At 37.7% G+C, this 12,205-nt stretch overlaps 1 protein-coding gene across 2 annotated transcripts in view; it reads right to left on the bottom strand.

Moving 5' to 3' along the window:
- The window catches only part of Glra3 (glycine receptor alpha 3), a 155,744-nt gene that overhangs the window by 48,499 nt on the left and 95,040 nt on the right, over positions 1–12,205 (bottom strand). For both annotated transcript variants that reach the window (XM_021219273.2, XM_021219274.1), the window contains exon 5: positions 7,306–7,388. In XM_021219273.2, the coding sequence (XP_021074932.1) occupies positions 7,306–7,388 (83 nt within the window). The remainder of the gene's footprint in view (positions 1–7,305; positions 7,389–12,205) is intronic.

Genomic DNA, 12,205 nt, shown 5'->3' with positions numbered 1-12,205 from the left:
TCCTTTCCTTTCCTTTCCTTTCCTTTCCTTTCCTTTCCTTTCCTTTCCTTTCCTTTCCTTTCCTTTCCTTTCCTTTCCTTTCCTTTCCTTTCCTTTCCTGTCCCTTTCTTTCTTTCTTTCTTTCTTTCTTTCTTTCTTTCTTTCTTTCTTTCTTTCTTTCTTTCTTTTCTTTCTCTAAGTTGACCTTCAAGACCTTTTCTCACTAAAGAGAATTTTTTTTTTTAAAGAGATTTAGGATACTGAAGATAATTGTATTTCTTTTGTATTTCTTTACTGTTTTGTTTCTCTTTTGTTGTTTTTTTAAGTTGTAAATTAATTACAACATTTCTCCTGTCACTTAACTTCCTCCAAGCCCTCTTTATTTGCTTCTCCCCAATTCTTCAAATTGCTGGCCTCTTTTTTTGTTTATTAATTCTTGTTGCATACATATGTGTGTAGTTGTGTGCCTGTATGTGGGCATTTGTGCATGCATCTGTATGTGTGTGTGTGGACATGGTATATGTGTGTGTATGTGTGTACATGCTTGCATGCATGTGTGTGTATGCATTTGTGCATATATATATTTGTGCATCAAGGCGTGGTGTGTGTGTGTGTGTGTGTGTGTTTGTGCCTGTTGAATCCGTATGGCACTTGTATGTAAGTTTTGGGGCTGATGATTTGGCACTGGCTTTCTTTGGTTTCTTCAGTTTTACTTTAAGTTTCTATCTCCAAGAATTGAAATTTATTTAAATGTTACACATCAGGGATATTCTTTCTTATTGTCCTCTTTGTTATTCTTTAAATGTGATGCACAGACTTAAAGCTTGTGGTTAAGGATGAGGATTAAGGATGCTGTCATCTTTGGCAGACAACAGGAACTACCAACAAATTTATAAATGTTGTTTTATGATGTGAATAAAAGAACTACACGTCAAATACAGAGCCTTCCTTATTGCTGTGTATTTCTTTGTACTATAAATTGTTTAGAAATTGGACTTACCTCATACTAGATCTGTATTTGAGAGTTAGTTATTGCCTGTCAATACAAAGCACTTTACTAATGCATTTCACATAAATGTATTTTTATATAAAAAAAATCTTTTGAAAAAAACAGCTAAATGATTATAAAATTCTCTTTAAAGAACTCACTCAGTGGGAACTGCAGGTTTCTAAACCAACCCTGTCTAGACCTGAAGGAGAAGGCCAGTGACTCTTCATGCCCCACTCCTCCTCACTGGAAAGGGACTTCAGTCGTCATAACTGACATCGGCACACATAAAGTTTGTTTCCAAACTGCAAACAATTAAGGAAAACCAAGCCTTCATTAGTGCATAGACACTTATTGAAAATTTCTTTGTGACTTTCTTCTTATTTTTAATATAATCTTGAGTAATGCTCCCATAGGCACAAAGCTAAGAACAGTCTTCTAGCTACACAGTACTCCGACTGGCTCACAAATATCCTCCATGTGTATTCAATTGCTCATTTACTTGCTTCTTCCTTTGCTTCATATTTTTTAGAAGTTATGTGGCTAAGAGCACGTATTTTCAGAACTATTTTTATAATTTTCTTTTTACAGAATGTTATATATTTTTATTTTTCTTGTAGTGTTTCCTACACTTATTTTTATATTAAAATTAGTATATGAGGGATTGGTGTGTGGCTCAGTTATAAGGTGCTTATAGGACTAAAAGGAACATTGGCCTATATTAGTTCTTCAGGACTGGATAACTGAGCAATGAGACAGACAGACAGGATGGTACACAGCCAGCCAGATCTATACATTCCATGTAGATGTATTTCTTGAGTGTAGATTTCTTAATTTTCTCTTCTTAATTGTTTTTGGCATGGTGCCTTAAAAAGTATACCATTAAGTTTAGTCTTTTTTTTGTTTGTTTGTTTTGTTTTTTGTTTTTTTTTTCGAGACAGGGTTTCTCTGTATAGCCCTGGCCGTCCTGGAACTCACTTTGTAGACCAGGCTGGCCTTGAACTCAGAAATCTGCCCACCTCTGCCTCCCAAGTGCTGGGATCAAAGGCATGTGCCACCATGCCCGGCCAAACCTTTTTTGTTGTTGTTTTTTTTAAGTTTTTTTTTTTTTTTAAGTTTAGTCTTAATGTTTGCTAACGTATAGTTTGAGAGTCTGGACTTTCCTATGTGTATTCAACTCTTTTTTCATTTACTTTCATAAATTAAATTTATCTTCAATATGTAAATATAACAATATGTAAATTTAAGATTACTTTTGTTTTTTTGACATGACACACAGATTTTATTTTCTATTTAAAAGTTTGTTTCATTATAATATTCTCCTTTCTTTTCTCTTTTTCTTATTCAAGTTACTCTTTGTTGTCGTTTTTGGGGGTTTTGTTTGCTTTTGTGGTTTTCCTCTGATGGATCTTCATGCATACACTCTCAAGCTCATCACAACCTCACAGGGCTCCTAAGTGTTGACTTGCCTGTGGATTCTTCCTTCTTAACCATGTCTTTCCTTCTATGCTGTGAAAGCTGTAAAATTTTAGAACTAAGCCATAAACACATATTTTGAGACATGCAGGATCATTTCTTATTTTCTCAAAATACGATTTCGGGTATTTTTTTCCACTGTCAGTTCCGTTCTTATTGGCATCATCTTTGTGCAAGATTCTCACAGCCTTTCTTAAGGAGGCTTAACCAGTGGTGCCTGCAATATGGGTAAAAGCAGTTCCTATCAAGAGGGAAGGAGGTGTTCAAGGACTCATGCCAAAGAGCCACTTGAGGCAGGGCAATCATTCCTGATGGAGCAATGAAGGAGAAAAAGGGAAGCATCAAGGGTTCTTTTTCTTGTGTTCAGCTTTAGATTTCCTGGAAACATTCTGAGGAAGTCAGATACATGAAAGACTCAATGTGCCAGTCCTTGGATCCCATCAAATAGTTCTGATGAACTTTCCTTACTAATTTTAATATTAGTGCTTGAAATGGTCATATTGTGTAGATTGTATCTTGAGTCACCCCTACTTTCTCTCCAGTTTCCCCTAGGGCATTAAACACATTTCTCTGTCAACTTTATTTTTTTAAAAACATTTTTAATCCACTGAGGGGAATTATTGCTACCCACATGTGCATGAGTATACAGTCACCCACTGAGGCATGGGCAGCCCACTAGAGATTACTTTTTAAACAATTGTTGACTAGCTGTTTGTTTTCTAAGAAGCCCTTAAGGACTAAGAACTCTGCAGCTACGGGTGGGACCTGTCTGGTCCTCTCCCCATCCAAGCTGGAACTTTTCGTTGTCTTGATCTTGTGCAGGTCTTGTACATATATGACCTCAGTTACTGTTTTTCTTTTTTTTTTCCTTATTCACTTATCTCCCACTAACTTTCCCACTCCCAGTCACCCCTGCCACAATTCTTCTCTCCTTTCCATCTCCCCTTCTTCTCTTAGCAAGTGGGGGCCCCCATTATCCCCCTTACCCTGGCACTTCAAGTCTCTGTGAGGCTAGGTGCTTCCTCTCCCACTGAGGCCAGAAGAGGCAGCCCAGCTAGAAGAACGTATCCCACATATAGGCAGCAGCTTTTGGGATAGCCTCCATTCCAGTTGTTCAGGACCCACATAAAGGTCAAGCTGTACATCTGCTACATATGTGGAAGGGCTAGGCCCTAGGGTTCATGTTAGTTGTCTTCCTGTGGAATTCCTATCCCTTTCTTCGTATTCTTAAAACAAAGACATCATGAATTTTGCAGGCAAACAGATGGAACTTGAGGCTATCTTTCCGAGTGAGCTAACCTAGCTCTCCAAGGTATGTACTCACTTATAAATGGATACTAGCCACAAGATACAGGTACTTTGTTATACTCCACGGATCCAGGGAAGATAAGCAAGAAAAACCGGCCCAAGGGAAAAGCTTGAATTTTATTTAGAAGGGGGGATAAAATAGTCAAAAGAGGCAGATGGTGGGAGGGAGTTGGGAGGCACAGAGGATGTGGAGGGGAATTGAGGATTCAGGATCAGGTGTTGGAAAGGGCAGGAGAGGTGGCTAGATGGTCATGAAAATGAATGGAAATCTGCAGCTGACAGGGGTGAGGAGATGGGGGACATCTCCAGGAAACAGAGACCTGGGACAATGGAGGTACCCAAGAATAAATTGGGGTAACCTTACCAGTGACTGACTACATAAGATATATGGATCCTGAAGAGGCCACCTCCTGTATTCAGAAAGGATACCCAGTGGAGACACCTCCCAGCCACAAAATGTTCAACCCCAAATCTATATTGTCTGCAAGTAATGCACGCACAGGGTGGAGGTGGAGCAGAAACGGAGGGAATGGCCAACCAATAACTGGCCCAACTTGAGACACACCCATGGTTAAGCACCAATCCCTAGCACTATTAAGGATACTCTGATATGCCTGCAGACTGGTGCATGTCGTCCTCTGAGAGGCTCCACTGAGCAGCTGATATTTGCAGACACCCATAGCCAAACAGTGGACCACAACTATGTTCGCTCTGAGCTCCACAACCCAGCTTTCCCTCAAATTCTGTGTTCTTCATTTTCCTCTCTTCCTTGGCTAAGATTCATAGGCTGCCAGAGGTCGCTACGATTCATAAGCTGCCAGACATCTCTCTTTATTTCTATTTCCTTACCATCTAATCTTTTGCTTTTTCAGTTTTTTAGAATTTCATTTTTATCTTCATTACTCTAATTGCAGCTGTCACAGTCAGCAAGAACACTGGCTCTGTTTTCTATTCTTTCAGTTTCATTCAGTGTAGTTGCTGCATTGGATAGTTTAAAAGAGATCTCTACAGCCTCTTAAGACTGAGAAATAAGTTTAACGTATCAGCCATGTTAAGTCTTTTCTAGAATTTCTTCCTAACAACTTATAAATGAAAGGTTTCCTTAAGGGCATGTTCTTTGTAGTTATCTTCCTTTCTTTATGGTAAATTCATCTAATTTCTTAAGCCAAAATTCACACAACTTTTAATAATTTAATTTCCATTCTGTCTTGGCAACAGACCTGAATATGCCAAACCACAAATGTACTAATATTGCACTTGTTAATAGTCCTATAAATACTTCCTTTATTAGACTTTCCAATTGTTTCTTAATGTCTGTGACATGATCCTACTTATTTGACCTTATGACTGTTTTAGCTCTGATTCATAGGTACCCAGACACTTTCATGTCCACATTATATTAATCATCTCCATTAACTATTGTTCTTTCCACGTTCATTCCCTAGTGTGTCCCTCTTTTCTTTTTTCCTGTTCTATTTGTGGGGGAGATTATTGGCATTTTTACCTTGAACATGCTAAGCAAGCGCTCTGTGTACCACTGAGTGATGTCACAAGGCCTCTGTTATATTTTTCATTTTGAAATAAAGGGCTTATTAAATAACCCAGGCTGGCTTTGAACTCATGAGCCTCATACCTCAGATTCCCAAATACCTAAAATTACAGTTCTGAACCACAGTGCCCTACCTTGTTCCTATTTTCTATTCCTATTCTTGTAATATTATAAAAACACATGGCATAATCTTGGTTCATTGGTAAAATAATCTATGAGGTTATTTGGTGTTAGGTCATGGCTGCCTAATGAAAATAGTTACTATGCAAATATGATGACCTGATTTTAACCCTCAAATGCTAATAAATATCTGAATGTGCCTTCAAGCATAGTGCTGGGGCGGTGGAGACAGGAAGAGATCTAGAGTTTTCAGGTTCGGGTAGCCAGTAACCAAGTGAGCTCCAATCTAAAAATAAGTAAATAAAAAAGGTAAGTATTATAAGTAAATAAAGTAGCAAATCAACTGAAGGAGCCACCTGGTATCTCCGGCCCCCATATGTGCACATCTCCATATACATGTGTACCTGTGGACACACGTGTTTACATAGAGACACATGGATGCACATACACGTAATATGAAAATATAAAACATTTTCCAAATATTTTTTTTTGCTCTTTAAAGTTTGAACAATTCCCCTTTGAACTCTAAATAACTTACAGTAGTCATGGAGTCAGTGATTTTATATATATATATATGTCTTACATTTTTTCCTGTAAGATAATTTTTAAATAAGATAATTTTAAGTAAGATAATTATGAAATAATTATCTTTTAATAAAATTTTATGAATTTTGACTCAAGAAATCAGATGAATTTATGGAAAAAATAGTTTCTCTATGTCCTCCATTGGTCAAGATACACAGTTAACTGTCCTAAAGTTGCTCTTCTTTGTTGTATGAAGTTCAAAGAATGCACCCCTAGGCAGTTTTCCTTCCTTCCTCCTCCATGGAACATCTAAATATTCCAGTGTTAGATTGCCTCGCTTTTCCTTCACTGATGTTTTCATTTTATCCATGCCTGGCTTTAATATTTAAGAGACACAGAGTAAACCATTTACAAGTTAAAGACAAGAATTATTATCAGAGAAACAAATATTTATAAGACCTCAAAAAAGAGTGCTGGGTGGGGACAGAGGGTTNGGTCATGTTCCCCCACGAGTTTTGCACGCCATCTAGTGGTAAGTCCATCTTACGACAAGGCTTGCCTATCAGAACCTGAATTCTNCAGATAACATTCTCGAATTTTCCTCAAGAAAGAGTTCAAATAGAGCTTTCTTTAAAAAGAATATATGTATGTATGTATGTATGTATGTATGTATGTATGTATATATATATATATAATCACATATATACATACATATAATCACTTTTAATATAATTATTTCACTTTGAATAAACATTGTAAAGTATTTTACTGTTCATATACTAATTACTATGTACATATTTATCATTTGTGTACAATTATATCATTTATATTATTACAAAAGCGCTTAATGAAACACACTTCTGACACTTTGTTTAAAGTTAGTGTTAATCAGTGATATTCATTTACCGGAAAGACATCTGAAGAAAACTTGAAAGCTTTGGTTAGTCTCCATACATTTAAAGTCCTTTCTACTGACATGACCCACACAGCATATTCAGCTAAAATGCCAAACACCGAATCTCATAGAAACATCTAAGGTAAAGAGGCAGGCAAGTAGTCACCTATGACTCTGACTTATTGAATATTACCCAGCCAGTCTAAGAGATGATTTTCACGTCTAAAAATATAGGAGTAAGATTTTTTATCACATCTGAGGTGGCATACATAAAATGCTTAGACCATTTCAAATTTTCAGCATATATAAATCCCAGTTCATATTCAATGACGTGCCCATTTTATTTTCTTTTATTCAATAGACATGTGCCCAGAAAAATTACAAAATAAATGATCTGATCTAGCCACTAAAGAGTTAAATTTACATTTAATACATGCTCAGAAAAAGTAAGTCATTCTTACTTACAACTTTCAAGTTGCATTATGCATGTTTGTACATCCATTGGGAAATTCTTGAGATCCATTGGACAGGAGAGTGTTAATGTTAATCTGAAAGGATGAAAGGAATTCTTTTAAAGGTAATTTACACTGACACATGCATCTTCTACTGTGTAGAGAAAGAAATTCTCATGTTGAGAGAAACTAAAAGTGTGCAAATGAAAATTTCTCCAGGTTAAGAATGTTATTTAAGCGCACGGAACACAGGAACAGTGGAGCAACTGGGGAAGAATCCTTCTGGTCTGCCATCTGCACCTTCGAGCTGAGACTGGTCCACAGCCCACGGTGCACGGGTCCCGCCAGGAGAGACCTGTTCTCCCCGGAGGGCCTTCACTTCTGAGCTCAGAGGTGAGACAGACACGTTCCCTCCAATAACTATCTGGAGCATGGACTTGAGGAGCACACAGGGTGCAGGAACAATGGAGCAGTTGGGACAGCATTGTTCCGGTCACCATCTGCACCCAGAGCTTGTGCTGTTCTAGAGCCCTCAGTACACAGAGAGATGGTCTACAAGGAGTGCTGACACAGGCTTACAGACTTACAGGAGGGACAAGGTCCAGCCAGAGACAGCAAGAACATCTAACACCAGAGATAACAAGATGGTGAAAGGGAAGCACAAGAATCTTACTAACAGAAACCAAGACTACTAGGTACCATCAGAATCCAGTTCTCCCACCACAGCAAGTCCTGGATACCCCACCACACCAGAAAAGTAAGATTTGAATTTAAAATCATATCTCATGATGCTGATAGAGGATTTTTTTTTCTTGGACAGTGTTTCTCTATATAGCCCTGGCTGTTCCTGGAACTCACTTTGTAGACCAGGCTGGCCTCAAACTCAGAAATTTGCCTGCCTCTGACTCTTGAGTGCTGGGATTAAAGTCATGTGCCACCATGCCTGGCTTGCTGATAGAGGATATTTAAGAAGAACACAAATTACTCCCTTACAGAAATACAGGAGAACACAGGTAAACAGGTAGATCAATGGAAGAGAATTGAAGACCCAGAAATGAATCTACACACCTATGGTCACTTGATCTTTGACAAAGGAACTAAAACCATCCAGTGGAAAAGGACAGCATTTTCAACAAATGGTGCTGGTTCAACTGGAGGTTATCATGTAGAAGAATACAAATTGATCCATTCTTATCTCCTTGTACAAAGCTCAAGTCCAAGTGGATCAAGGACCTCCACATAAAGCCAGAGACACAGAAACTAGTGGAAAAGAAAGTGGGGACGAGCCTCAAGCACATGGGCACAGGAAAAAATGTCCTGAACAGAATACCAATAGCTTATATGCTAAGATCAAGAATTGACCAAAGGGAGCTCATAAAATTGTAAAGGTTCTGTAAGGCAAAGGACACTCTCAATAGGAAAAAATGGCAACCAACAGATTGGGAAAAGATCTTCACCACTCTTATACCTGAGAGAGGGCTAACATCCAATATATACAAGGAACTCAAGAAGTTAGACTCCAGAGAACCAAATAACCCATTAAAAATGAGGTACAGAGCTAAACAAAAAATTCTCAACTCAGGAATACCAAATGACTGAGAAGCACCTAAAGGAATGTTCAACCTCCTTAGTCATCAGGGAAAGGCAAATCAAAACAACCCTGAGATTCCACCTCACACCAGTCAGAATGGCTAAGATCAAAAACTCAAATGACAGCAGATGCTTGAGAGGATGAGGAGAAAGAGGAACACTCCTCCATTGCTGGTGGGATTGCAAACTTGTACAACCACCTGAGGACCTGGAAATACCTCTTGTGGGCATATACACAGATGATACTCCAACATGTAATAAGGACACATGCCTCACTATGTTCATAGCAGCCCTATTTATAATAGCCAGAAGCTGGAAAGAACCCAGATGTCCCTCAATGGAAGAATGGATACAGAAAATGTGGGGCATTTATACAATGGAGTACTACTCAGCTATTAAAAACAGTGAATTTATGAAATTCTTACATAAATGGACGGCACTAGAAAATATCCTGAGTGAGCTAACTCTATCACAAAAGAGCACACATGGTATGCACTCACTGATAAGTGCATATTAGCCTACAGGCTCAGAATACCTAAGATACAATCCACAAACCACATTAAACTCAAGAAGAAGGAAGACCACAGTGTGGATATTTTGGTCCTTTTTAGAAGGGGGAACAAATTACCCATAGAAGGAGTTGCAGAGACAAAGTATGGAGCAGAAATGGAAGGTATGACCATCCAGATACTGCCCCATCTGGGGATCCATCCCATATACAATCACCAGACCTAGAAACTCTTGTGGATGCCAAAAAGTGCTTGCTAACAGAAGCCTGATATAGCTGTCTCCTGAGAGGCTCTTCCAGTGCCTGATAAATACAGAGTTCGATGCTCTCAGCCAACTGTTGGACTGAGCACAGGGTCCTCATTGAGGAGCTAGAGAAAAAGACCCAAGAGCTGAAGGGGTTTGCAGCTCCATAGGAGGGACAACAATATGAACAAACCAGTACCCCCAGAGCTCCCCAGAACTAAACAACCAAACAAAGAGTACACATGGAGGGACTCATGGCTCCAGTTGTATATGTAGCAGAGGATGGCCTAGACGGTCATCAATGGGAAGAGAGGCCCTTTGTCTTGTGAAGGTTCTATGCCTCAATGTAGGGGAATGCCAGGGCCAGAAAGTGAGAGAGGGTGGTTTGGTGTGCAGGGAAAGGGGGTAGTGGATAGGGGGTCTTGGGGGGAAACCAGGAAATAGGATAACATTTGAAATATAAATAAAATATCTAGCAAAAAAATGAAAAATATATAAATAATAAAACAATGTTATTCTGAAATAAACATATTTATAAATAAATATATGTATTTTGGTGGGAGAGATGTTGAAGTACCATCACACCTATAAATATTCTGCTATATTTATTTATTCATTTACTTCCTTACATTAGAGATACCTGGAAGAGACATTTCTCTCCAAAAGTGATTCCCAAGAGATAAATATTGAAGTGAATTCTATACAATTACCAAATTTCAAAAGATGCATTTTACTTAAATATCATATTACTGTCCTTTAAGTTACAGTGTATATGGGAAAGCAAAGTTCTACATGTGGAGAGGCAGAATGTAGAGAAACTATCTTGCATGACAATTCTGAGCATTTCTGCAGCTCTCTCTGGGAAGTTGTTGCTGGATATCTGAAGAACTTGAGTGTTTGCTAACAGAGTATGCAATGGATCTTACTCTGTCTTGAGCATTGTACAAGTTTTTGTCAGAGTCAGGAAATGGTTCTCTAGTATCTAAAAATAGTATCCTAGTAATTTTATCCTAATAACAGTATCATAATATTAGTATCGTAATAACTAGAGGAGAAGCTCAACTTTTTATTAAAAGTAGGTTGCAGAAAATTTATGCCTACACACATATACATGTGAGTACAATCTGTATAATAGAATATATATATATATATATATATATATATATATATATCAACATATTACTGCTATATTTTTCATTTTTACCAAGACTTTGTATTTTATAAAGGTGAGAGAGAAGAGAAGGTGGTCCAGATCCCTGGTCAATGTTCTTCAAAGATCTTTTCTGAGAAACTCCACTCAGCCACGTTTATATTTATTTCCTTACTGAAACCTACTGTACTAGTGAGCTTGCTAAGAGGTTAGTTTACCTGAGCTTGTGACCACAGGCATATTACTTTAGCCTCCCTAAAGAACAGCTTTCTCATCTCTAAAATGAAGGTGGCAAAAATACCTACTGGGGAGTTGAGGGGAGGAATCATGGGTAGTGTGGAATTCCCTTTGAAAAGTACTGGATACATAAGGAATACTAAATGGTTATTACATTTTAATGACTGACTACTGACCCTCCACAGTCCTTTTCTCAAAATTCTAATGTGTGGGCACAAAGATGAAATAATTCAATTGTATATTAGAACTACACACACACACACACACACACACACACACACACACACACACACATTTGAATAAAAAATGACTAGCAACCTAACTACATTCTTTAAAATGGAATTTTTATGTAAAGCATAAATATAAAGTTAAAATGATATATAGTATCCAGTGAGTATCTTGCTGACATAGGTCCAATTAGCAGAGTTTGGGAGACATAAATGGATAGACACATGGTATGCTGGATTTTTTAAGAGTCTCAGAAGGATCATTGAGTAATTCATTCAAGTTCTCGAGGATCAAGGCAATTTATTCCTTAGCACACTAAAATAATCAGAACACTCCATATGCAAAAGTGCTATTTTTATTTTCTGGCTCAACTAGGTTAAGTGATACTAAGTAATAGCATGGCATTTCAACATTCTCTCTTCAAAATGCAATTTAAAAACTAGCTGGACACAATGTTCCCTGCCTTGTGAAAGAGCTTATCAGCAGAGAGGAGACACATTCGGAAATTCACAGGTATTTCGTTCATTCTCCAAATATCCAAGGCTTTTGCCAGCCAGTTTCCTATGCTGACTTGCAGAACACACTGACCTTTCCTAGAGAAGTAAAAACTGTCCTCAGAATCTTTTCCTCACTCTCACAGTGCATGTGTTGTCAAATTCATATCTTGGCTATTTCTCCACTTACAATGAGAGCCACTGCACAATCCCAACAACAACAAGAAGTTCAAAGGAATTATTTGGTAAAGCAAAACAATTTGCCAAAAACCTGTTGTAAATCATTCCTAAAAAAAAAAAAAAAAAAAAAAAAAAAAATCAATTTTTTGCTTTGCCTTTTTTTTTTTTAATTTAATGTGCAACATAATTGATTAAACAAAACACTGATTAACCAGTAAGTGTCTCCTGGTTGTAATACAGAGGGTTTGCTTTTCCAGATATTACATGTAAATTAAAGATGT

The sequence above is a fragment of the Mus pahari genome, chromosome 19 (genome assembly GCF_900095145.1).
Source record: "Mus pahari chromosome 19, PAHARI_EIJ_v1.1, whole genome shotgun sequence".
NCBI classification, from domain to species: domain Eukaryota; kingdom Metazoa; phylum Chordata; class Mammalia; order Rodentia; family Muridae; genus Mus; species Mus pahari.
The sequence above is the reverse complement of the archived record's forward strand: the minus strand, read 5'-3'. Positions and strand labels throughout refer to the sequence as shown.